This window comes from Pteronotus mesoamericanus, unplaced genomic scaffold, assembly GCF_021234165.1.
Source record: "Pteronotus mesoamericanus isolate MK-2021 breed Mesoamerican mustached bat unplaced genomic scaffold, CSHL_Meso_final contig_116, whole genome shotgun sequence".
NCBI classification, from domain to species: Eukaryota; Metazoa; Chordata; class Mammalia; order Chiroptera; family Mormoopidae; genus Pteronotus; species Pteronotus mesoamericanus.
In genome coordinates this window covers 40,323,473-40,347,060 of record NW_026555027.1, presented here as the reverse complement: position 1 = coordinate 40,347,060, position 23,588 = coordinate 40,323,473, and the positions used below count along the sequence as shown (strand labels likewise).

The 23,588-nt window shown below is 42.7% G+C and overlaps 1 protein-coding gene across 1 annotated transcript in view; it reads right to left on the bottom strand.

Annotated features, from left to right (window-relative positions):
- The window catches only part of USP13 (ubiquitin specific peptidase 13), a 104,270-nt gene that overhangs the window by 41,580 nt on the left and 39,102 nt on the right, over positions 1-23,588 (bottom strand). Inside the window, exons 5-10 of the mRNA XM_054580907.1 lie at positions 20,576-20,718; positions 19,131-19,315; positions 11,391-11,485; positions 10,130-10,317; positions 5,658-5,729; positions 5,001-5,094 (exon numbers count right to left, since the gene is read on the bottom strand). Of these exons, the coding sequence (XP_054436882.1) occupies positions 5,001-5,094; positions 5,658-5,729; positions 10,130-10,317; positions 11,391-11,485; positions 19,131-19,315; positions 20,576-20,718 (777 nt within the window). The remainder of the gene's footprint in view (positions 1-5,000; positions 5,095-5,657; positions 5,730-10,129; positions 10,318-11,390; positions 11,486-19,130; positions 19,316-20,575; positions 20,719-23,588) is intronic.

Genomic DNA, 23,588 nt, shown 5'->3' with positions numbered 1-23,588 from the left:
GTTCCTTTCCCTCTGCACTCCACGCTGCCGACCAGCTCCTGGCTTTCCCAGCTGGGGTTGAGCATTTTTGCTCAGAGTCAGCTACTCCACACTCACTGCCTTGATCATTAGCCAGCCCTGTCCGCCTGTACCCACGCCCCACACCAGTGCTGTCTCTGATTTCAGAAGGGAGGTCTCACAAATTCCCATGCTCAACTATTACTGTGTTCACTTCATACCTTATAGATCAGAAAGTCAATAAAAAAAGTTGAGCCTGAATCTAATTAAGCTTCCAGATCTAACTTCCAGCTTAGAAGAAACGCAAGCTAAACAACAGCTCAAGGGAAAAATCGTTAGAGGAATCCTGGGCAAATGATTCAGTTCCTCCAACAAATCAATATCACACCAAAAGAAAAAGAAGGGCCTTGAAAAAGATGTGTTTGATACCGCAGGGAAAAATCTAGACATGGACTGGGAACTGGATATACACTAAGCGACAGTTGCTCATTCTGTTGTTGTGCTTCTAGCACTTTAAAATTGTAATATGATGTTTGTATTTTTTTTAAAAAAAAAGAAAGTATTCTAGTTAGAGATGCATGCTGAATATTTACAGGTGAAAAGGAAGATGCTTGGATTTTGTGTCAAAATACTGCAGAGAAAGGGGAGGAAGGGAAGAGTTGAGTTTGGGGGGACTGATGAAACGAGACTGGCAGAAGGGTGACGGCTAAGTTACTTAACGGTATGTGGAGATTGATTACACTTTGCTCTCTATTTCTGTGTATATTTGCAAATTTAAATATATTTTTTTAAAGGGGCCAGGCTCTGGATAAGGCAGTTTCTTACTTACAAGAAATTAAAAGCCCAAATAAGAACCAAAGAAATATGTCAAAGGCACCACAGTTTCTGGTTGGCAGTGGGTTAGTGACATCACCCAAGTGCCCCCCTTTGGACTAGTCACTGCACAAGACAAGAGGGAGAGACCAAAACTGAGCAAGAGCCAGACCTGCCTCCAGGAAGCTTGCACCTTCCCTGGGCGCCGGCCCTCAAGACAGAGTCCCAGATGGTCTCCAAAACAGCAACCACCGAAGGAACCTGCTGTATTTATAGGATACTGTACTTACTTTCTCTATCGGCAATTGCAAAACAGATGAGCTAAAATTAAGAAGAGGACTAGGGTGTTCAGAATCTTTCCCAAATGCTTACACAGACTTTCTCTTGAACTCTGAACCAAGAAGGCAGCGGGACACTGTCCATTCATGGTCCCCTGAGCCTTGTGCTTTAACTAATAAACAAGCAGCGCAACTGAGGCTCTGTATCACATTAGAGCCAGTCTTGTACAGCTTTGCCACAAGAATGAAAATAAACCCAGCTCAGCAGGATATATACGTTGTAACACAGGAATGGAAACAGACTCATCTCAGCCCATCCCCAGTACATAAGTACATTGCCATCTATTGATTCAAACTTCAAAAGGTAAACCCTGGACCAGCAGTTCCTGACCCAGATCCAAATCCCAAATCTCTTAAACTAAAGGGACAGAGGGTACTCCCCAAGCTCTTTTTCATGTTCCAGAAGGTGAGTTAAAAGTGTTACAACTGCCGAACGCAAGAAGATGGAGGTTGGTGAAAACAAAGTCCTTATTTTGGGGTAAAAATTACATCACCTCCAAGCAGAGCGTTTTTATCAAAAACTGAGGCCAGCAGCTACATATCAAGCGTTATTTAGACAGGACATCAAATGAATTGCCGCTTCAGAAATGCAGTTTGTTCAGAATACAGAACTGTTTAAAACATGTTATCCTCTGAAGGAGAAACAAATTTATGGAGTGTTCAGCATTAAAATGTGTGAAAGCACTGTCTTAGAATCCATAAAAACCAGGAATATATTTTTTGAAGAAGAATAAGTATTCTTTTATAGTGAGGAGGTTTTACCTACCACAGACACAAGTTAATTTCAAAAATGTATGCAGAAATGGCACTGCCCCCCAAAAAACACTGCAAATCCTTTTACAGATAAAAAAAAATCTATTAAGCATGCATATATAAAAAACTAGATTTCACCTTGGTCTGCAGCACACCAGTTTAATACCAGGAAGAATGTATTCTAGAAATGATCCAAAATGTAAGACAGGTGAGAAACCCAGGTTACCGGTCTACCGGGCACTTCTGTCGACTTAAAGCAGGCCCTCTGCCATCCACCCACCGGCATCTGCACACAGACGCGCTGGGAGCCTGAAACAAGTGTTGGAACAGCTGCGAGGGAAGCAGGATGGTGCAGTGATCGATGCACAGACTCAGGGACCGACTGCCTAGTGGAAAGCCCAGCCCTCCCACTCACTGGCTTCCTAACTTTAGGCAAAGTTTCTGAGCATCAGTGAACACACAGGAAGAGCCTGGCCTTTCGTTAGGACTAGGCAATGTTAGTGTCGTTATCACCAGTGGTGGCCCTATAAATAGGCATTCCCGCCCCTCGGCTCTGACCCGTCCCTGCTCTCTCCCCTCCACCACACGTTCCTCGTGTAATCTAGCCTCTTGCCTGCCTCAGTTGCATCTTCTTTCCTCTCTCGGTGCATTTCAGGCTCATCTTCAAGTCACAAGCCTGGGACAAGACCAAAGGGCTCCCGATTCCTGAGAGAGGAAAGATTCTCACAATTTGGTTTCTCTGAAACCAACTGCCAGTGAAAATTCTGATGCCCCAGAAAGTAAATCCCTCCCAGGCCAACAGGAGTGGAGATTTTACTATGCATTACTTGCCTCTTTAAGGTTGACGCTAACACTTTCAGGACCACCTAGAAAATCTTTCGATCAATTCAAGCTCTTTTCTTGCACTATGGTACCTCAGAGCCGAGAAGGGCTTTTAAAAATCATCTAGATCAAGGGTTATACACCCAAACACACAGCCTATCAGCCGGGCCATGAATCACAAAAGGTCTGGAGACGCTGGGGGCTGTGGGAAAGGAGAGCTGACACTCAGCTCCCGCCCACTGCTTCCAGGCCTGGAACTGCCGCAGGTTCTGAGTGTTCCAGAGAAGCTGGAAATTCAGGTACTTGTGTATGAGCCAAGCAAAACACACCTGCAGGGCACAAATGGCCCAGATGCTGCCAGGCTGCACCCTTTCAGCCAGACAGAGCAGGGGCTCCCTCCTGCAATCCGCAGACTCCTGGAGATCACAGACCGGCAGCACCGCAGGGACGGGGCAAGGGCCCCAACACCTGTTCCTAGGCTGAATTAATAATGCGCCGGAGTCGCATTATTAGTAAGAACTGCTTTTTCCCTAAAATAAAAGGACTCTGTGACAGCAACAAAGACAAATTTTACTTCCAACCATTGCTACACTGATGAATTTCCATTTCACATTTTCTCAAACGAAGGGAGTCCAAAAGCGTAACAACAGTTACGTAATGTACCCAGATTTTATTTATATTAGAGAGGGTACCTTCACACTCGCGATAGTCACAACCACCACGCAGGCCATTTCTGCCATTTGACTGCTGAGGCTGAAAGTTAACATGATTCGCCACAGCCCTTGCAGGCCGGGACAGGAAGCCAGGCTCCCACGTCCCAATCAAGTCTCCTCCTCCACCAGGGAGGGTGGGCTCTGTCCCCAGGAGCGGCCCAAGATGTGTGACTTCCTGGACGAAAACCCAGCGTGTGATTGAAAACAGAATTATGAACCAAGTTTTTTTCGCCATCACCTCCTCAAAGTTTCACAGGGACTTAGAGGTAGAAGGAGCATAGACAACCCGAAACCCCAGCCCCACACTCAAACCATCTCCTCAGCTACATCCCAGATCAGGGTCTTCCTGTCTCAGGTGGATAATAAACTCATTATCTTGCAAGGCCAGAAAAAAAATGCAACTAACTAGAGAACTTGCTTCCTGCCCCCACAACACTCCGCGTTCCCAGCCTAGCCATTCAGACTGTCCACTCCCTCCTCATGACCGACTTCCCTCTTCCCACCCTCTAACGCTGCCTCTGCGTCTTCAAAATCTCCCTTCTCCCACTTGCTCCATTTCCCTCATTAACTGGCTTCATTATAAAAAAAAAAAAAAGTTTATTCACGTTCAATTCTTACTTTCAGTCTGCAGGCATTAGTTAAGGAAGACTGATATAAGATGAGAGCACAGAGGTCAAACACTTGAGAAGCAGAAGTGGCAGAACTTGACCACTAAGTCAAAACAGGGCACTCTGCAGGCACAGCAGGTGTTGGAGAAGTGGGGCGTGCATTCCATTCGGGACATCCACAGCGACGGGAGCCAAGGGCCGCCGCATAGGGCCCGTGAGCTGTGCGCTGCGGAATTCCAAGGGCACCGCTCAAGCAGACCGGGCTGCGAGGAGCGCCCTCTGGAGTTGAGTAACAGAGCGGCCCAGAGAGGCGTCAGTGGCCCATCCCGCAGGTATGTGGAAATGCAGGTCTGGCTACTAGACAAAGCACATCTTTCAATGACTCTATCAATTAATAGTGAGTACATGGCCAACTGAGTTCTGACTTAAGTGCACTTACAAACCCCCTGGCAGCTTACCAGAAATGAGGACTGCCCAGCCCTCCCAAGAAATTCAGAATCCTCAGCTCTGGGCAGGGGGAGGGGATGGACTTGGAAAGTGTGTGTTGTTTTTTTAACAACCAGCCTCTTGAGAAACTGAGGCAAACAAAGCTGAGGCTTGGGAGAAGAAACGCACTATTATAAGGGCAAGATGGTGTTACCAAGGGGAAACGTTTATATTTTATAAAGTTTCTTCCTTCCATCTCAGCTCTATTTTACAAAGAATATTGTTTCTGAAGACCACTAGTGATGGCAGTCACATAAAATTCATGGAGCAACTGTCACTAGAAACCCCACCCCAGCTAATCCTTTTGCAAGAACATGCAGACAGATACCCTAGACTCTGAAATGAAATAGCTATTCTGACAGCTCGTTAAATTTACAGCCACCATTTGCCAAATCATAGGAAATACACATTCTAGCTGGTAAAAGTCCCTCCGCCCTACATGCCAGCATGTCAGCCACTCAGACACATACCTTATGTTCCTCTTTCATCACCTGTTCAATGAGCTCAGATTTCACTGGAGGTTTTGAATACTGGCCCGAGAGAAGGCCATGTCCTAACTTAGTCCTGGGCAGGAGGGAGAAACAAAAACAAAAAGGTCATTGTTGTTTCCCCTTGGAGATATTAAAATTATCTGTGAATTTCATTAAGGACAGCTACCTGCAGGTGAGCCACTTTATCTCAATTACTCACCAATAATTTATTTACTTGATTCTACTTGGTATTGATTCCATTTTCAAATTTTCCTCAGTACTTTAGAGATAATTTTATTAATTTCTTTATTTCTATAAAAGTAACATATGAGCCCTGGTCAGGCACCTCCATGGTCAGAGCATTGTCTTTCTGCACCAGGGTTGTATATTCGATCCCCAGTCAGGGCACAGACAAGAGTCAACCAATGAACGCATAAATAAGTGGAACAACAAAGTGATGTCTCTCTCCCCCCAACACTTCCTCTCGCTCTAAAGTGAAAAAAAAAAAAAAAAAATTTAAGTAACATATGTTCATTTTAGAACACTTTTTAAAAATACATAAAATAAAGAGAACTGACTTTAATTCTGCAACCCAGAAAGAACCACTATGGACACTCTACTGGAGACTTTTCTTAAAATCTACAGTTGGGCACTTACATCTGTGTGTTGAAATCTTGTGTTGGATCTAAAGGAGAGTAGTCAAATATTCTTGGAAGATTTCCTACATACCTAGAAAATGAGAAGTGACAGTCAAAACATAGAAACGGAGAGAAGAGAACCAAAATAAGATGTTGTCCTAGTTAAGACTTTCTTACCTTTCAGTCAAAATTAAATCATCCACCCGAAGGCAAGTTTTTCCTGAGCCCCTACCTCCGCAGCCATATTTATGGGCCTCCCTAAAATGTTTACACTTCTATCAGTGGATCTCAACCCTGGGTATGGAGTAGAATCCCCTAAGGAGTTTCTTGAAAAAAATACGAAAGCCAGAGCCACCCCTTGGTGTTCTGATTTCACTGTCTGAGACTGAGGCCTGGGATTTGGAGTCTTTTCCAAGTTCCCTCAACTGATTCTAACACATAGCCCAAGTCAAGAACCACTGGCTCATGCAATTGCAACTGCCATCTCAAAAACAAATGATACGGTTAGGAACTGTTCTAGTCATGTCCAAATGAATAATGATGATAATAGCAGTGACAACTCTCGTTTCTTGAGGGTTCCCTATATTACCTGGTTGAGGTTTCATTACAACCATAGGAGGAAGTGATTAGTATCATTACTCCATTTGAGAGATACAAGGAATGGGGTGCAAATTCAGTAGGTAGCTTTCAAAGTCCCCTGGAGAGGGAGTGATGAAGCCCAGAGTGGACCCGGGCAGTCTGGCTCCAGAGCTGGGCTCTGAGCCACCCTGCCGTAGCCGCCTGTCCAGGGACCCTTGGGCAACCTCCTTCTGACCCGTTTATCCTGACTGCAGTGCTAAGTCTAATCACCCATCTCTAGCCTCAATGTATAATCCTTCCTTTCATGTCCTAAATTCATTGCCTACTTCACACCCTCTGCTTGTGTTGACTCTGAGCCTGTAGGAATCCAGAAGCAGATCCCTTTCCCTGACCCTTCATGCACCCTGCTCTGTGCACATCTCTGACCTCATTCCCACCCCTCTCCCCCAGCCCACAACACCTCGGCCACCTGCCCTCCTTGCTGCCCCAAGGGCACGCCAAGCTCACTCCTGCTTCAAGGTCAGGCCATCTGCTGTCTCTTCCCTGGAATGCTCCCTCCACAGATCCCTGCTCCTTCTCAGGTCTGATTAAAAGTCACCCCCCACCCCTCCTAATTCCCTATCACCTGACCCTGGCTTACTTTCTTCTTGGCATGCATCACTATTTGCAATTATATCATTTATTTATGTTCTTGCTTATTATCTGTCTCTCTAGAGATTACATACTAGAATAATTTCCATGAAGGCAAAGACCCTAATTAAAGCAGTGTCTCTGTAGCACTAGAACAGTATCTGACATGTAAAAAATACTCAATAAATACATGCTGAATGAATACATTCATAACATGTAATCACATAAACCATTTCCATAATTGGCTACCTATAACCCTACAGAAAAATCATCACTGCAATAAAGCCTTAGCAGAGAACCATGATGTCTCATAGTTAGCAATGACCTCTAACTGGATCCCTCAACTACTAGAAACCTCAACTAGTGACACCTGCTGTCTACAGACTCAGAACTTGTATCCCACATTATGTACCTACATCAGAATTAACAGAGCACACACCTCAGGGACAGTCCCATTCAAATGGCTTTTAGATGTGTCTCTAGGGCAACAATTCCATCCAGAAATTTTTCAACAGACCAAGAGCCAACTAAGAGATAAATCAAACTTTGGAACCAAACTATTCATAGCCAGAGGCCACACTGATGAATTCTTAGTGACATACAACATGATTAACTCATTACGATCCAGTCTTTTCATACCTCGAAACCTGACAAGACAAAATGAACTCACTGGGAAGATGAACATTTGTGAAAAGGATTATGTTTGCAGGCAAGGCTGGTGGAGAGGAATAAAGTTGAACAGTAAATTTTTAATGTCAAAAAAAAAATCCATTTTGCTAGTAATTTATATTCCTTTTCTAATCAATGAGGAATGTCATCCATTAAAACAAATTGAAATTAAAATACAGAATACTAGGTAATTTTTTAAATACATATCTTCAGTTTGTAATCTAGTGTTCTCAAAGAAAAAAACCATAGTTTTGCTATCTGAGAATCCATATTAGTTGTCATTCAATTCGTACACCAGCTTATTTGGATTTGATCCTCATCAGCATTATTTTGAAATGTAAACTGGGTCCAAATGGCAGACAGGGTACCCAAGAGTCAGGTTGACGTTCCCAGATTACACTGTGACTATGCCTAAGTCATTTAATCCCTCTGTGAGTCACTCTCTCTACTTACAAAACGGAGGCACTGATTCTGGACCTAACTCCACTGAGCTAGTCCTGCTAGGGGAAAATGAGTGTGAAGAGAAAGTATTTCAATCCAGTGATATTTGGTTAAAAAGAAAAAGAAAGAAAGAAAGAAAGAAAGAAAGAAAGAAAGAAAGAAAGAAAGAAAGAGGATGACTATGAATAATAAATTGCTTGTGTTCTAATACATATAGTAAATGTTCAGAAAACAGAATATAAAATATTAGATAATATAAAATTTTAAGACCCTTGAAACAAGACTGCAGTGAGAGATGTGAATCACAGGCATAAGGGACAATTTTTTATTGAATAAAAAATCCAGAAAGGCAATGTTTATCAAACTTTGGAGTGTAGAGAGAATTTTCAAAAACTGTAGGTTGCATTACAAGGGGACTAAGTGGTAATGAAAAAAATACAATAAAGATTAAATTAAAAAACAATCAAAAACCAAACTATAGGTTATAAATCATTAAAAGTGCTATTAGGCTTTGTAACAAAAGAACCCAAATCTCTCTGTTCTAGTTTAACATAAATAATAATTATACAACACCTATAATAGGGAAATTCCTTCAATATTTTAAAAAAATCCCTGGAGCATGAGACATACAACATGAAGCTGTATTGTTGCCCAGTCAAATGGTAAGACAAATATGAGATATGGGTAAGGATTAATAAAAATAATACAATGCAGACTGCACACCTTTAAAAAGGTTTTCCAGTCTCAGATTTTCATATTTGCTCTTCCTTCTGTCCAATACCCTCTGTCCCTACACCCCCTAAAGATCCGTCAAAGTCAACGTCCCTTGGTGTGTCCTTTCTTCAAAGGGGTCCTTCTGACCATCTCCATCCCTTCTCTTCCATGGAACTTACCATGTTTACAACCGCAGTTGTTCTTATGGCTATTTACTGAATGTCTGTTTCCCCAAGGGGGGTCGGGAACCGTGTCCCTTTGTTCACCACTGAACCCCCCACACCCAGCACGCCGCTGAGCAGAGCAGAAGCCCCTCCCTATCGGTTGGATGAAGAAAAAAATGAAAACCAAGCATGCAAAACTGGCCATAAATGTCCAAAACCAGAAGACAGTTAAGAGGTACGTCTTCAAATACCGAGAGGAAAGAAAAGGATATCTGACATACTTTTTTGTTAACCACAATTAAAGTCATTAGCATTTCAACTCTGTTGGGTAAGGAACCTGCCCTGGGCGAAGCCGAGCACGCTGTCTGCCATCAGTCTTGGCGCGTGCGTTCTCTCCCACTCTGGAGCCAGGGTGGAAACCCACCCGCTTCAAAAAACACCAGAGACGATGTTCTCAACCTGGGCAGTGGCTGCCCAGGAGAGCCCAGCCGCAGGGACCGGTCTCTGCGGCCCCCGTCCTAAGCACGGCTAAGGAAGAACGGGGCCACAGACAGGGCTCTGCCCCTCGGCGTGGGAGGCGGAAGGCGGCAGCCTGCACAGGCACAGGGAAGAAGCGCCCTGAGTTGGTGCCTCCCAATTATCTTCTGTGAGTGAGTGGCCAGCTTTTTCGTTATTTCAACTCTTGTAGATGGCACATTTTTTAAAAAAATACAATAAAAACAAATTGTTAGAAAAATAAAATGCCACTCATCAAACATGACCATGTCTAATTGCTACAAAAATTGCTAAATGCTCACTCTCAATTTCATTCTTATCTCATTGCAGAGCCACATCCAGCAGTGTGAAGCAAGGGCCAGTCTGTGAATCACATTTGGAGTGGCAAAAAACAAAACAAAACAAACCAAAAAAAAAAAAACCCCCCGAAAAGCCTAAATCCTCCAAAGATCACTGAATCTCTCCTAGCTCATCTATAGAAAGAGATTTGGCCGGCTTGCTGTGAAGATTAACGATTAACATTTTCTTGGCATAGAGGGTGATGGTCTAATAATGGAAGCCATTATTAGTATGACAAATCCTTGCAGAGGTTTTTCAGTTTACAAAGCTCTCCTTATCTCACCTGATCCCGTTAACACTTGACACAGTTCTCACCCAGCTGCAGTGCAAGAAACCCTCCCTCCGAAGAGGTGGTGAAATGCCCTGCAGCTCATGCAGGCGGGCTCCCCAGCACACGCTAGGGGACAAGCATGGCGCCAGGCGTCGGGGGCGGGGGGGGGGGGGGCGGACACACACTCACGCTCTCTGAAACTCCGGGATGCTGAAGATGGCCTGCATGACGGAGCTGAGGTAGCAGCTGTTGCCCAGGTTCTTGAGGCCTGTGTACCCGGGGCCATACATGGGCTTCAGCTTCGTCCCTGTCTCCTGGATCACTTCCCACTCGCTGACCCGCGGCTTGATGTCATTGTCCCGGAGCCCGTTCTCTGTCTGGGGCAAAGTCATTGAAGAAAAACAGCTTAAGCTGTGATTGTCATTTAACTGTTAGAGTCATTTCTAACAGCAATAGATGTTTCCCCCAACGAAACAGAGGAATGAACATCCTAATTAAAAGAGACCGAGAGGGTAATGGGTGCACAACAATGTGCATGTACGTAATGCCACACGGAACTGCACGCTGAAAAAATGGTTCCAACGGTCAATCGTGTGTTATGTCTGTGTTTCCACAGCTTAAAAAAAAAAACACATTTAAAAGATTTAAAAGTAAGAGAGACTGAAAAGAAAAGAGATAGGAGGATAAAAAAAGGCAAATAGGAATCAAAAGAAACACGCAAGTAGAATAATTTCAAGAGAGGATAAAACACAAGAGCAAACAAAAAGGCAAGGCAGTTGGAGAGGAAAGTGAAATAAAACTGCGGGGCTTGGGAGCGCCTTGAAACAGGAGGCAGGTTGACAAAGGAGCAGAGAAAAAGAAGGAACACGAGACATGAGTGAGAAAGAGGAGACAGGAGAACGTGGGGAGAGGGAGGTGGCCCGGGCTGGGCTAACCCACAACACGCACGCTGAAGTAGCTCCTTGCGGGGACAAATATCACCCAGTCATGAGAGCAGCTCAAAAACACAACAGTAAATGAAGCAAAGCTCTTCCATCAACAATACTATGTTGGCTCATTCTTTCCACACCACCCGGAGCACTGCTTCCCTTCCGGAAATTAATTAAAGTGGCGTTGGTCACAGGTCATCTTAAAGGTCACCTCCCTGTACCTTCTCCCTTTAGTGAACAAAAGGTGATTCATGCACCTCTCCATCAATAGAGATTTTGCAAGTAAACTGCAATTAAACAAAATGGTAATGGATGAGGTGCCTTTGTTATTATACCATAAAAAGGTCCAAGCTGGTAACCAAAAGAAAATGCTGATTAATCACATTCAAGAAGTGAATGTAAACATTAAAACCTAAAACTTATAAAATGAAGATTCATATCGGAGAAGTTGCACTTTAAATAAAACAGACAGTTCCCACCCCACAAGGTAGGAACAGAGACAAAAGTGTAGATGTTCTCACCCCATGCATATGAAGCATATCAATTCCAAAATGCGCTAAGTGCTTGGCCAAATGAGGATCCAAGACAGGTTCCTCTTCTTGAAAAGAATAAACATCTAGAGGGTGAAGAGAAAATAAGCTGTAATCAAGTCATTCAGTATTCAACATATATTCACTGAGCTCCTACTGTGTACCCAGCTTAGGATACATCAGTGAACAAAACAAAAGCCCCTTGTGAGTTACATTCAACTGGGGAAAGACAGATGATGAAAAACAAACATAATAAATAGGTATTTTTTGAAAATGTATTCACTTATCAATTCTTGCGACATTTCAGGAAGTAATTTTTTTTTAAAAAAGGTTTTCTGAAACTAGAGAAAAGCAATGTGTAAGGTTAAAATAATTTAAAATCAGACAAACAGAAGTGCCCAACATTTGTGTTTTCTAACCAAAACCACAGTGGCACAACTATACATTCAGGCGGAGAGAAGGGCAAGGGAAGAAAAGTGTGACACTGTGTGCTCAGGGCAGGAAGGGCCTGGGGGGCGGGGTGCAAACTCAGGCCCTCAGGGCAGCCAAATGACTGGCCTGGGGTGTTAGGTCCAGGACAAAACATACTTCTGCCCATGGAACCCTCTATAGCCTCGGACCTAACAGCTTGCCAACTTCCACCTCCCGCCTGCTCCCATCCCTTCTTTCCCACTTTGGAGTCCACACCTCACAAAGCGGGCAAGGGATGGGTGAGGACGGTGCGATGCTTCCCAAACATGTCCACCTCGGAGCACACTCTGAACATGATGTGTTTGACACAGCAGAACAACTCAAGGGGCTCCCGCAGCCACGGGCCCTGCCCCCCTGCCCCAGGGCCTGAGGGATGGTGCACTAGTGTCGGGGAGCTCTGTGTCGAGGTGGGGCTTCTCTCCTCAGGATCCTACTATTCCACCTGACAAGAGAATGCTTCAGGCGGAACCTGGCTTCTCAAGGTGCGCGGATTCCGGGCCCCACCGCAGACCTACTGAATGAGAATCTGCGTTCTAACAAGATCTCCAAATGCTAACGGAACCACTGCCTTCTCTGTTCTCACACAGCAGCGCAATGTGGGAGAGGGGCCAGCATCAGGCCCATTTTGCAGATGAGGAAAAGAGGCTCAGAAAGGTTACATCATTTGCCTCAAACCCCACAGGCAGCCCCGAACCCGGGTATTCTGACTCCTGGCCCAGTCCTTTTTCCCGCACACCAGACTATTTCCTTAAATCTTTCAGGAGACCAACAGACTTGGTGAAGCACCGTCCTAGGCCCTTAACGGGCAAGAAGAGTGAAAAGCCAAAATTTCCTCACTCCTAAATTTGAAAAACAAAATTTATTACAAAAGAAAAAGACATAAAGATATCATCCTTTAGGACAGTAAAAGATAGACTGTCCAAAGAGTTTCCTCCTCTTTGGAACATCACCCGGAGAAAAAAGAAAGTTATACACAGAAACTATGGTGACCCTTTGACCCAAACCTAGATACACAGAGATTCGCTGTTACCAAAGGAAGTCCGTCTTTCTATTATTAGTAGATTAAACATTGTATAGCTTTTTCCTCTATCCCTCTTTCTGGAGAGGCCCATTTTAATTTGTGGGAATAGCCTTCATTTGTATTATTTTTAAAAATGTAATTCAGTGTTTAAAAAGCAAAAACAGAAGACAAAATCCCCAACACAATTAAAAAATTTCCAAGAAGTTTAAATACTGAAAACACCAACAACATATTTGAACGGATAACTTGAAACAAATACATCAAAAGTGCTTCTCATCTATGACAAGTGACAGAAAAATATCACTCAAATCTGGCTAGAAGTTAAAAATGACTTTCCCCACGCACTTTAATTTTGGTTATTATTAACTAGTGAGGTTGTCTCAAAGTCTTAAGACTTTAAGCCTCTAATTATCAGAGCTCTATTAGAAAGTAATAAAATTACTAGAACTGCACTATTAGTACTGGCCTAGAATTTTGAAGTGAAAATCACATGGCAATCTATGGTTCTTAATCCATTAGACTCATGCCACATGGAGATATTAACATTTCCTATCTCATTAATTGCTCCAAAGATACATGATTTGGTCAGACACTATAGTTATTTCTTAACTCTAATGACAAAAGCAGTTTAGTGAGTAACACACAAGTAATCTAAAAATGAACAGTGATTCTTTCATGAAGAATTTATAAATGACATGTAGTCACAGAAAAAAAAAATCTTAAGTGGACTCAGAAGCTGAAAGTAGTGGCTCATACCTTTTTCAATGGGAAATTCACTTTACCTCTAAAAGCAGCTTAGCAAAGTCAAATCTTCGGTCAGGAGCTGTGGTAACAAGTAAGTATTGCCTGACAAGCATGGCTCTCGCCCACCCTTAACTTGACTTAGAAGCCTGGAGCCAAGGGACAGTTAGGAAGGTCTGCAAGGGATCCTCCCAGGAATAGCCCAAGCAACGTTTCACAAGCACCTACCTTCACTTTGCAAGGAAACCAACCACTGTTCTGTTTCAAGTTAAATGGCAAAGAGCATAGAGAGATATACAGAAGGAAAAATATTTTAAAAAAAGTTTTAGAGCGTGAATAACCCATTGATGTGATAGCTAGAAAATAGTACATGCAATAAGTTCCAAAATTAACTAAAGAAAAAGAGAGCAGAAATGGAGACTGAGAATCTGTAAGGAATTATATCAAAATAATTTGTTATCTCTAAATGAGATTCTTTTTTTGTGGTTGTCGGTTTTGCCTTTTTTATATTTTCCAAATTTATTAAAATATTTTGATTGAAAAAATACTTCTTACAAGAAGTTCCCAAAGATTAAAATGATTCTGTTGGATGGCATGGTATTTCGTATACCACTGGTCATCCTTGCTCATCCACATGGATTAAATACTTATTCACTCACTCACTCATTGTGTTCAACAAGTATTTACTGAACACCAGACATACAAACACTGAGAATATGTTGTTAAATTAGTCAAGCAGGGTGTCGACCCTCATGAGTTTAAACTTTACTATTTCAAATAACCTTAGAAGAAATGCTGGTTTGGTGTATAGGACCTCGACAAACATCGTCTTAGGTATGGGTTAGTCATGTGACTTTAGGAGCTCTTCTCAAGCCCCAGAAAATGGCAGAAGTCCAAATCCTGTCCTCAGATTCCCATACAGGAAAGCAGAACAGGGAGAGAGGTAAAGATGTACCTCAACAAGCTCTGTGTTCAGAAAGAGAAAACCTGGGAAGCTGGCTTCACGGCTCTTTTCTCACAGTGCAAGTGGAGAGAAAAACAGAACTCTTGGTCAAACACCAAATACTAAGAGGAAAGGATGAAGAAAGGTTCTCTTCAGAGTAAGTGCTGACCCATCCACACAAACTGCATCTCTCCACCCTGTGCTTATATCTGTGTTGTCTATAGACTCTCTGCCACAGACAAGAAGAGAAGAGAAATCAGAGAATGCTCCAGTAATTATTAGAGAAATAAATGCAAAATGAGTGAGGTCAGAGGTATATACCACCACCTTTGACAGTATTACTTCCACACCGAAAACACCTAGGCTGTGGTCAGGAAAGGGAAAGAGAAAAAAAAAAGACATCAACAAAATAGAAAAAGAAAGACAGACTGAAAAAGGTGATTCAGAGGAGCAAATTTCATTGATGTGTCTTCCTTCATCTATTTACTCCAGAAATATATACTGAAAACCTACTAGGTGTGAGAGGCCATGTTAGATGCCAGAGATATAATGGTGTCCAGCAAATATGGTGCTCGGGCTCTGCTGTCCGGGGAGCCACCAGTAAACACAGTTACAGGGTCTTGTGGAAAAATGCTATGATGGAGAAGCACAAGGCGCTACAGAGGCACACAGAAGGGGCACAAGCCAGGTCAAAACTCAAATGAAGTCATCAATGCCATGATTCCAGACTCGCAGGCCGTGAGAAACTCCAGGGAGTGTATGCCCTGGCCAAGAGTGAAGATGACCAAGGAAGAAAGACCACCTTGAGAATCTACGGAGCTGGTGCAGAGGCCAGTGAGCCAGGTGATTTCACAGCTGCCCTGGGCATCTCAGGAAGACTCTTCTCCAGTCACCCCAGGCACTGAGGCACGTTCTCAGGTAAACCAGTTTCCATGATGGAACGAAAAAACACCCTTTCCCCTTCCTCCACCCCTTCCCACTGAGAACCTCATCCTTGCTTTGCCAAATCAATGTCTCCTCCCACAGAGGAAAGCTCTTTGTTTGTTTGTACGGTGATCTGTTTCCGGGCTTGTTTGTTGTTGTACCCATGGGGACCCAGAGTGGAACCTGATATGGGGCCCATTTTTATTACCCACGCCAGCACAATGGCTCGCTTCGGGGATCACGGCTTCTTGGAAGAACTAATTCTAAGTTGAGACCTCAACATGACGAGGAGTTTCTCACTGAACAGGTATATCCTTATAGGGGAGAAGGAGACCAGACTGATTGGATCACACTTCCATTAAAATCTGAGTCCACAACTTGCTTGGATTCCTTGTTTACTAAATAATATTCTAAATATAATTCAGCTTCCCACTGGGAAGGAATGTACTGGTCAAGCCGGCCGTTGTGGTTCTCGCTATAAATTAAAAAATAAACACCCTGAATTTGAGACTTTGTTTCTTGTGAGTTGAATCGGCCTCAATTAGCCTAGCAAGTATGGACAACGCGACCCTCAGCTGTTGGTGCCTTCAGCAGGAGGTGGCCCCCCGGTCCCCAAAGGGCACCCTGCCCTCCTGGGCCTCAGCACATGCAAGGTTCATCACACGATATTTAAGGAAACTTCCATGTTTTCATTAATTTATTTGGCTTTTAAATAAACAGTAAGTTATAGTTAGCAATCAATTAAACACAGATTTAAAACAAACTAAAACAGAATTGATGCATCACATAAACTTTGATGAAATAATAATTAGATTGAAAATAATCATTTGTGTTAAAACCCACTCTGCACATGATAAACAAGAATCAAATCCTGATCTTTTTTTGGAGAGTGAACACTATTTCAGCTAAATGAGTGCAAGAACCCTCACCAGAGGGTATATGATCCACACTGTTTTTGCCAGTGTTTCATTCATCAATGATTGAAACAGGAGTATTTATTCAAATAGTGTCAATTATATAATAAAGAAATCCTTAAAAGTTCTCCTTCCTCTAACAAAAAACTTAAATATGGCAGATACTGGGTTAATATCCTTAATAGCTAAAGTTTTTTTAAACCAATAAGAAAACACCTACACATAAACCAGCTAGAAAATCAGCTTCAGAAATTCACAAAAATAACTGAATGGCCAAAAACACTATAAAAAAATGTTCAGCCTCACAAGTAAAGCAAATTAAAATAAGGTACCAGTTCAGCAAAGGTTTTTTAAATTTCTGAGTACCCAAAGTTGTCCAAGATTTGGTGAAACAGGTAATCTCATACACTGCTGGTGAGAATGTAAACTACTACAACTGTTTAAAAAGGAAACTTGGCAATTGAAAATTTTAAAGGTTTAGCCCTTTGTTCCTAGGAATTTATCCTAAAAAAAATCATTAGAAAAACACCCAAAGATTTTATATGTACAAGGATGTTCATCAGAATAGCAAAAAATATTATCACAACTCACAGGGGAATCGTAAAATGATTTATGGAACTATCATAGGATACTGATGAACATTTAATGACATAAAAAACAATTTAAAATTAGACAAAAATAAGGTACAAAACTTTAAACAATGTAATTCAAGTTTCGTAAAAAATATTGGGGGGGACGCATTTCTTTGTATAAGAACTAATCAAGGCCTTAAAAAAGAAAAAAGAATAAAAGAATATATGCTAATTGTTAGAAGTAATTTGTCTGGCAAGTGGTATTGCTAGTGATTTTTATTTACCTCTCTACACTTTTCTCTGTTTTCTAAATATGTTACACTGAACGTCTGCTTCTTGTATAATCAAGGAGCAAATATAAACTTCCCTTCCTCATGCTGAAAAAACAAATCTTCAGATGTACCCTAAATTGTAGTTTAAAAATAACTTTCATACTAGAAAAAAGCTTTCTGGAAAATTAAAGATCCATAGAAAATAGAATTAACCTTTCCCTTTATTATTAGCATACATTTAAATAAAATCTAATTATTTAAATACTAATATTTTGGCTCATTTAACAAAAGTATGCGTGCCTACTATGTATAAGAGTTTGTATGGAACCCAGATTTAAGTAAGAGATAGCCTGGTCTTCAAACAACTAAAATTTTATAACTAAGTCATGTATACAAACACTTGTAGTTTTGGAAAGGTTGTTCTAAGAGCTGGACTTCTAATGACTGGTCTTATCAAAGCACTGCGTAAGACAGCACAGAGAACAGAAACATTCGAATCAGTCTCCCCTTTAATTTTATCCAACAGAATTCCTACATTTCAAATCCCTCTCTCTGTGGTCCCATAAAAACACAATAATGGTTGCCTTAAAGAGCAGTTATTCAGCATAGCAATGACCTGCACACACTTTGGTAGAACCCAGATTCAACTGCATATCCTGAATTTCCTCTGGAGATGCTGGAAATCTGAGGATTCAGCCTGGCTTGTGTAGAGTTTTATTTGCTTGGGGGCAGGGGACGTCTGGCCCCAGCAGCTGGGCCTCCCGCAGCTATTTTTCCCTAATGAGTGAAAATAAGCCCCCAAACTTTAGAAACAAGAAAATTATCCAAAATGTGAATCAAAAGAATCTCAACACGACCTAGCTGCCAGCCCTCAACTATAAAACAAGTGGGAAACATAACCAGTTGGATGGAAAAGGCAGTTGACAAGTGTACCCTATTTAGCGAAAACATCCTAGCCGGTGAACTCTGAGGCAGGTTAATCAGTCACAGGAAGAAAACAGAGACAAGACAAGGATCTTTCTATTTCTCCTAAAACCTCATCTTCCCTTAAAATAATGAAAAAAGAGATTCTAAAGCCTGGAGTGATGGAGAAGAGGGACCTAGGTGTTGAGCCAGACCCATGCTTAACAAATGTTTTCAATGATGCTTAGAGGATGGGTTCTGCCGGCCACAGCTCAATGCTTAAGTTTATCATTAGTGGCCATGATACTATTTCTTTTTTCCTTGCAAAATGGTAGAAGGAACTGACTGTATAAACATGGCCAAAGCTATTGTTTTAAAGCATACAGTGTGAGACCATAAAGAAAAGAAAAGAATTCTGAAGCTGACGGTCCAAACAGGGACCAACTCTAATCTCTGGCAGCATGTCAACACCATCATGGCCAGTGGATGGCAGGGACTCTGGACACACAGCATCTATCCTTTGAAAACTGCCTTCTCCAGAAAGAATCCATCTGTTTCTGAAATAATACTAAACCCCATAATGACGTCTACGGCTCCTCCCCCTCTACTACTCTAATGGTGGGTTTGACTGTGCACAATGGCTTCACAGTCAAGTCCTGGTTCCTGCTTCTGCCCTCTTAGCCAAGAGATATACAGAACGATAATAACAAAAGCAGCGAACATTTATTAAGATCTTACTGAGTGCACTGGGATAAAAGCTCACAATTATCCTCAAGGTAGGGAACCTGGCACTTAGAAGGATTTGAAAATTCACCCAAGACCTTACAGCTAATAAGAGGTAGAATCAGGATTCAAACCTGAGATGTCAGAGTCTGGAGCCTACACCCTCCAACGCTCAGATAAAGGCATTGCTTAAACCTAGGAGGGAGCCTCCATCAGTTCCCAGAGTTGATGATACAGGCGCACTCACCTGCGCCATCTGGAGTGATGGTTCCCAGCTTCACCGCGAGAGGGTAGCCCGTGTCCCTGTAATGCTCCAGTGCGTGCCCGTTGCCCCCGGAGCTGTCAAAGAACCACTTCCCACACAGCACGGAGCCATCGGTTAGATTCAACCAGAGGTTTTCCCGCAGGTCACACCTGGCACACTTCCAGCCACTGGAAAGTCATTGGGGAACAGTTAGTACAGCTGGACTGCAAGGCAGAATTAGAAAATTAACATCAAAGACATAGAGTGCCTCAGGCTGAGGCCACAGTAAGCGATGCAATGGAAGAGCCTGAGACCCCTCCTGGAGCAGGAGGACCACTCAGTACCCTACCTGCCACCAGGTGGGGACCAGCTCCTCCCCAACCCTTCCCAACGGCCTTTTTGCCAGAAAACTAACACAGAACCTGAGGGAAGAAAGAGAGGTCACTTCCTTAAAACTCGTATGTCAGGGACAGTGGCGTTTGAGTAAGTTTAAAACAGTAAGGGTCCCATGTGTATAAACATCTAAAGTTCAAAAGCATTAACCGTATCTAGGAACACTAGTTTAAAAAAAAAAACCTACTAGATTGCAAATCTAAATGAAGTAGAAAGTAAATCAGCTTAATTAACAGTCAAATATCAGCTCTGTGCCGGGTACCATACCACTTAATTCTAACAGACACCCCTCAGGATCAGTATCGCCATCCCCATTGTGAAGAGGAGAAACTGAGGTGCCTTCGCCAAGACTACACAGAACAGTTAGGGTTCACCAAGACTGGACGCATTTCTAATCCATCTGCTCTTCCTTCTGGCACCTAAAACAGGGGATGCTAATGTGGCCCAGAGAGCGTTCCAGCCGAAAACGTGACAACCAAAGACTGTTGCAAGTTGTGTTCCCCGAGAAGCAGACTCTGAGGCAAAAATGGGAATGTACATGGCTTATGTGGGAGGTGATCCCAGGGAGCACCACAGGAAGTGAGACTACGAAGTTCAGGAAGCCACCCTGGGCATTTGGGGCTCAGTCCAGCTGGGGAGCTCCTGGAGACTGCTGTCCCACCTGAGTGGTAGCGATCTGGTCTATTTACCCAGTCACTCCACAGTCTCCTCACAGTGTTCACTGGTGAGGGCTGCTTCAGGAGGCCAGGAGGGAGCATTAACTCCTTAGCATTTCTGACCATCCCAGGCACAGGCCTGTCTGGCTTCTGCAGGCAGAGAACACCCTCAAGCAAAGAGTTGTGGATGTGGACGGGCTTAGGCGGAGGGGCTGGCCATGCTCGGCATCTACTATAAAGGTACAGGTGACTTTAGAGAGAATTTTTTAGTTTATTTTTAATAAAAAGCATCTGATAAGAAGATAGTATTAACCACTAATTCAGAAAAGATGTAGAAAAATAAGTATTCTTTTGGCCAGTTTTAGGGGGTAACGTTCCATCTCCCTATCTGACGCTCACCTTGGAGGAATCCTGACCCCATTGTCCAGCTGGGTGAGGTTACTGGCATACTTGGATACGGGCAGTTCATTTTCCCATGTGTCTGGGTCCTGCTTCCTGTATGGAGATTTTGAGCTAAGAACTGCATCACATGCAATTGTTACCTGTAAGACAAACCCGAATGTATTATGTTTAAACAGTCTGAGAGAATAGCAACTTCTATAAGATGAATTCAAAAATTTATTAATAAATACAGCTTATCTAAGAAAACTCAAATGGTACAGTTACCACAAAAGCAAGATCCTGACTCCAGCACTTCCTCCCTAGACCCAGCTGGGTTTTGTCCCTGGCCTAGGCTGTGCCATACTGACAACAGCACAAAATAGCAAGGAACCCAATCCAGTGAGTAAGCCCAAGCGTACCTCAGATTTAACAATTCCTACCTCCTAGCAAGCAGAGTGGAAAGTATAAGGTGAACAATTTCCAAGGGTGAAATTAGCTACGGGAATGCCTGGGATTTACCCCAGTGGTGTGTTTTCCTCCTAACAAATATACACCCAGATATCCAATATTCTCCAGTCATCACACAATGACATACAGTCAAGGGCACTTGAATGGAATGCAAGCAGCAAGGTTCCATTACCTAATCAGGTGCAAATGTGGACCGGACAAGCCTGGGTGTCTCTGTGCCAAATTGGTCCACGTTATGAGCAAATCTGTGATGTCCTGCTTGGCACCAGCTGACTGTGGGGAGGGAGAGGGCAGATTCTCTGCTTTCTCCCAAACCCAGTTGCTGCTGGACACATGCCTATGATCACATTTGCTGTTTGCTTAATGATATAAGTTATTGCTGCTGTATTTGACAGCATATTCCAGTAGGAATGTAAAGTGGCGCGGCCACTTTGGAAAACAGTTTTGCAGGTCCTCAAACAATTAAACAGAGTTACCATAGGACCCAGGAATTCCATTCCTAGGTATGTACCCAAGGTAAATGAAAACACAGGTTCACACAAAAACTTACACACAAATGTTCATAGAAGCATTATTTATGATAGCCAAAAAGTAGAAACAACCCAAATGCCCATTAATGATAAATAAGTAAGTAAAATATCATATGTGCATACAATAGAATGTCATTTAGCAATAAAAAGAAACGTAGCACTGATACATGCTACAACATGGATAAATCTTAAAAATATATGCTAAGTGAAAAAAAGCCAGCCACAAAGAACCATGTATTATATGATTCCACTTATATGAAATGCCCAGACTGGGCAAATCTATAGAGACAGAAAGTAGATCAGGGATGGCCAGAGGCTGGGGAGGATGACAGCTTGAGAGGTGATGGCTGGAGGGTAATAAAAATACTCTAAAATGAGAGAGTGGTGATGGGTGCCCAACTCTGAATATAATAAAAGCCGCTGAGCTGTTAAGAAATTAATTTTTTAACAAAAATTTACATTCTGCATCTCTAACCTCCTGCACAATTAGCTGAGCTTCATGCAGAATATTTTCCCCTGGGTAGCACTGACTGATCCTAGAACTCATTAAGAGACAACGGAGGAATTTCCTTCCACAGCCGTCCCACCCCCACCCAGCCCATGGGCAATTCCCATCAGTCCTACATCCAAAACCCATCGGGGCTACCTCTTCTTGCTTTTGACACACCCATCCCAGTTCCAACCACCCTCACAGCTCGCCCGGACTGCCACCCGGCAGGTCCCCCCAGTCTCTCTCCAGCAGCCAGAGGGATCTGCTATGAATATTAGACCTTATCCCTCCCCAGCTTAAAACTCCCTAAGGTTATACTGAGCACTACCAGTTGACAATGCAGGCGAGGCACAGTCAGGAATAAGCAAAAAGTCCCTGCCCTCAAAAAGTTTTTACTCCATTACAGAGCAGACACCCAAAAATCTAATTTAAAACCTTCTCAAATATACTCCCATTCATCTCTCGCCACAAGCACTGCTATATAGCTACCCTTTCCTTTAGTCACCAACATTCATCTCTTCCTTGCCTTCTGGGGCTGGCCCTGGAGAATAGCGCTGAGGTCACTGCCAGCCCCTTCCTGATTTTAGGAGCCTTTTTTAAAGCTGCCTTCACACTTTTTTCACTGTCTACCTCAAGCTCTTCCTAGTCCTCATTTGAATTTTCTCTACCCCACTAGATATTAAGTGTTCTGGTTTGTAATGCACAGTATTTTTTAAGATCTGGATATAATATTTCTTTTTTTTAAATATTCTTCCTGTGACACTCCACAAAATTTCCTTAAATTCTGGGCCACTAAAAGACACTGATCCAGTGTTTTCAGAAAATCACCTAAAATCACTTAGAGGCCCCTTGCATGGATCATAACTGAAGGTCAGGGTACATCACCCTGTAATTATACTGTAAATTATCTTTCCCTGGATTTGTTATCGGGAGTGAAGTGAGAGACCTTGTTACTAGTAATGAATGCCCTGGCTCCCTCCCAAGTCTCCGGAGGCCTCACGTTCAGTGGGGTTCCGGAACTGGCTCAAACAGGCTCACAGACTCAACTGCTAAATATTAAGAAATTATGTATCACGGTTATGAAACACAGACATTATTTAAAAATTAAATTATATAATCTTATCATTAAATAAAAAATATTTTTTAAAGGTAACAAATATTCAAAGCACTTTGTAATGGTCTTATTATATCATATTATTACCTGTGGTCTCTTGAGGTTTTTCATATCTACATTATGTGAATGATAGGGATTATTTATAATGGCATGCTGCTGTGTCTCCCTTCCCAACACACAGCACTCAGCGACACCATGTCATTAGCCTGAAATTGGCCTGAAATCAGCCTGAAATCAGCCGCAGTAGCAGTATTCACACCACAGAACTCAGCAAGCACTACAAAGCAGGACTTTTCCCCCAGGGAGCTGGTTGCCAACCATTTACAAGCACACCCCTGCTTGAGCTCCTGATGTCTAAAACAAGGTACTGGATCCCAGATTATAAAGCCCTTACCAAGCCCCAAATGCTGTGTCTCTCTGAACCCAGTA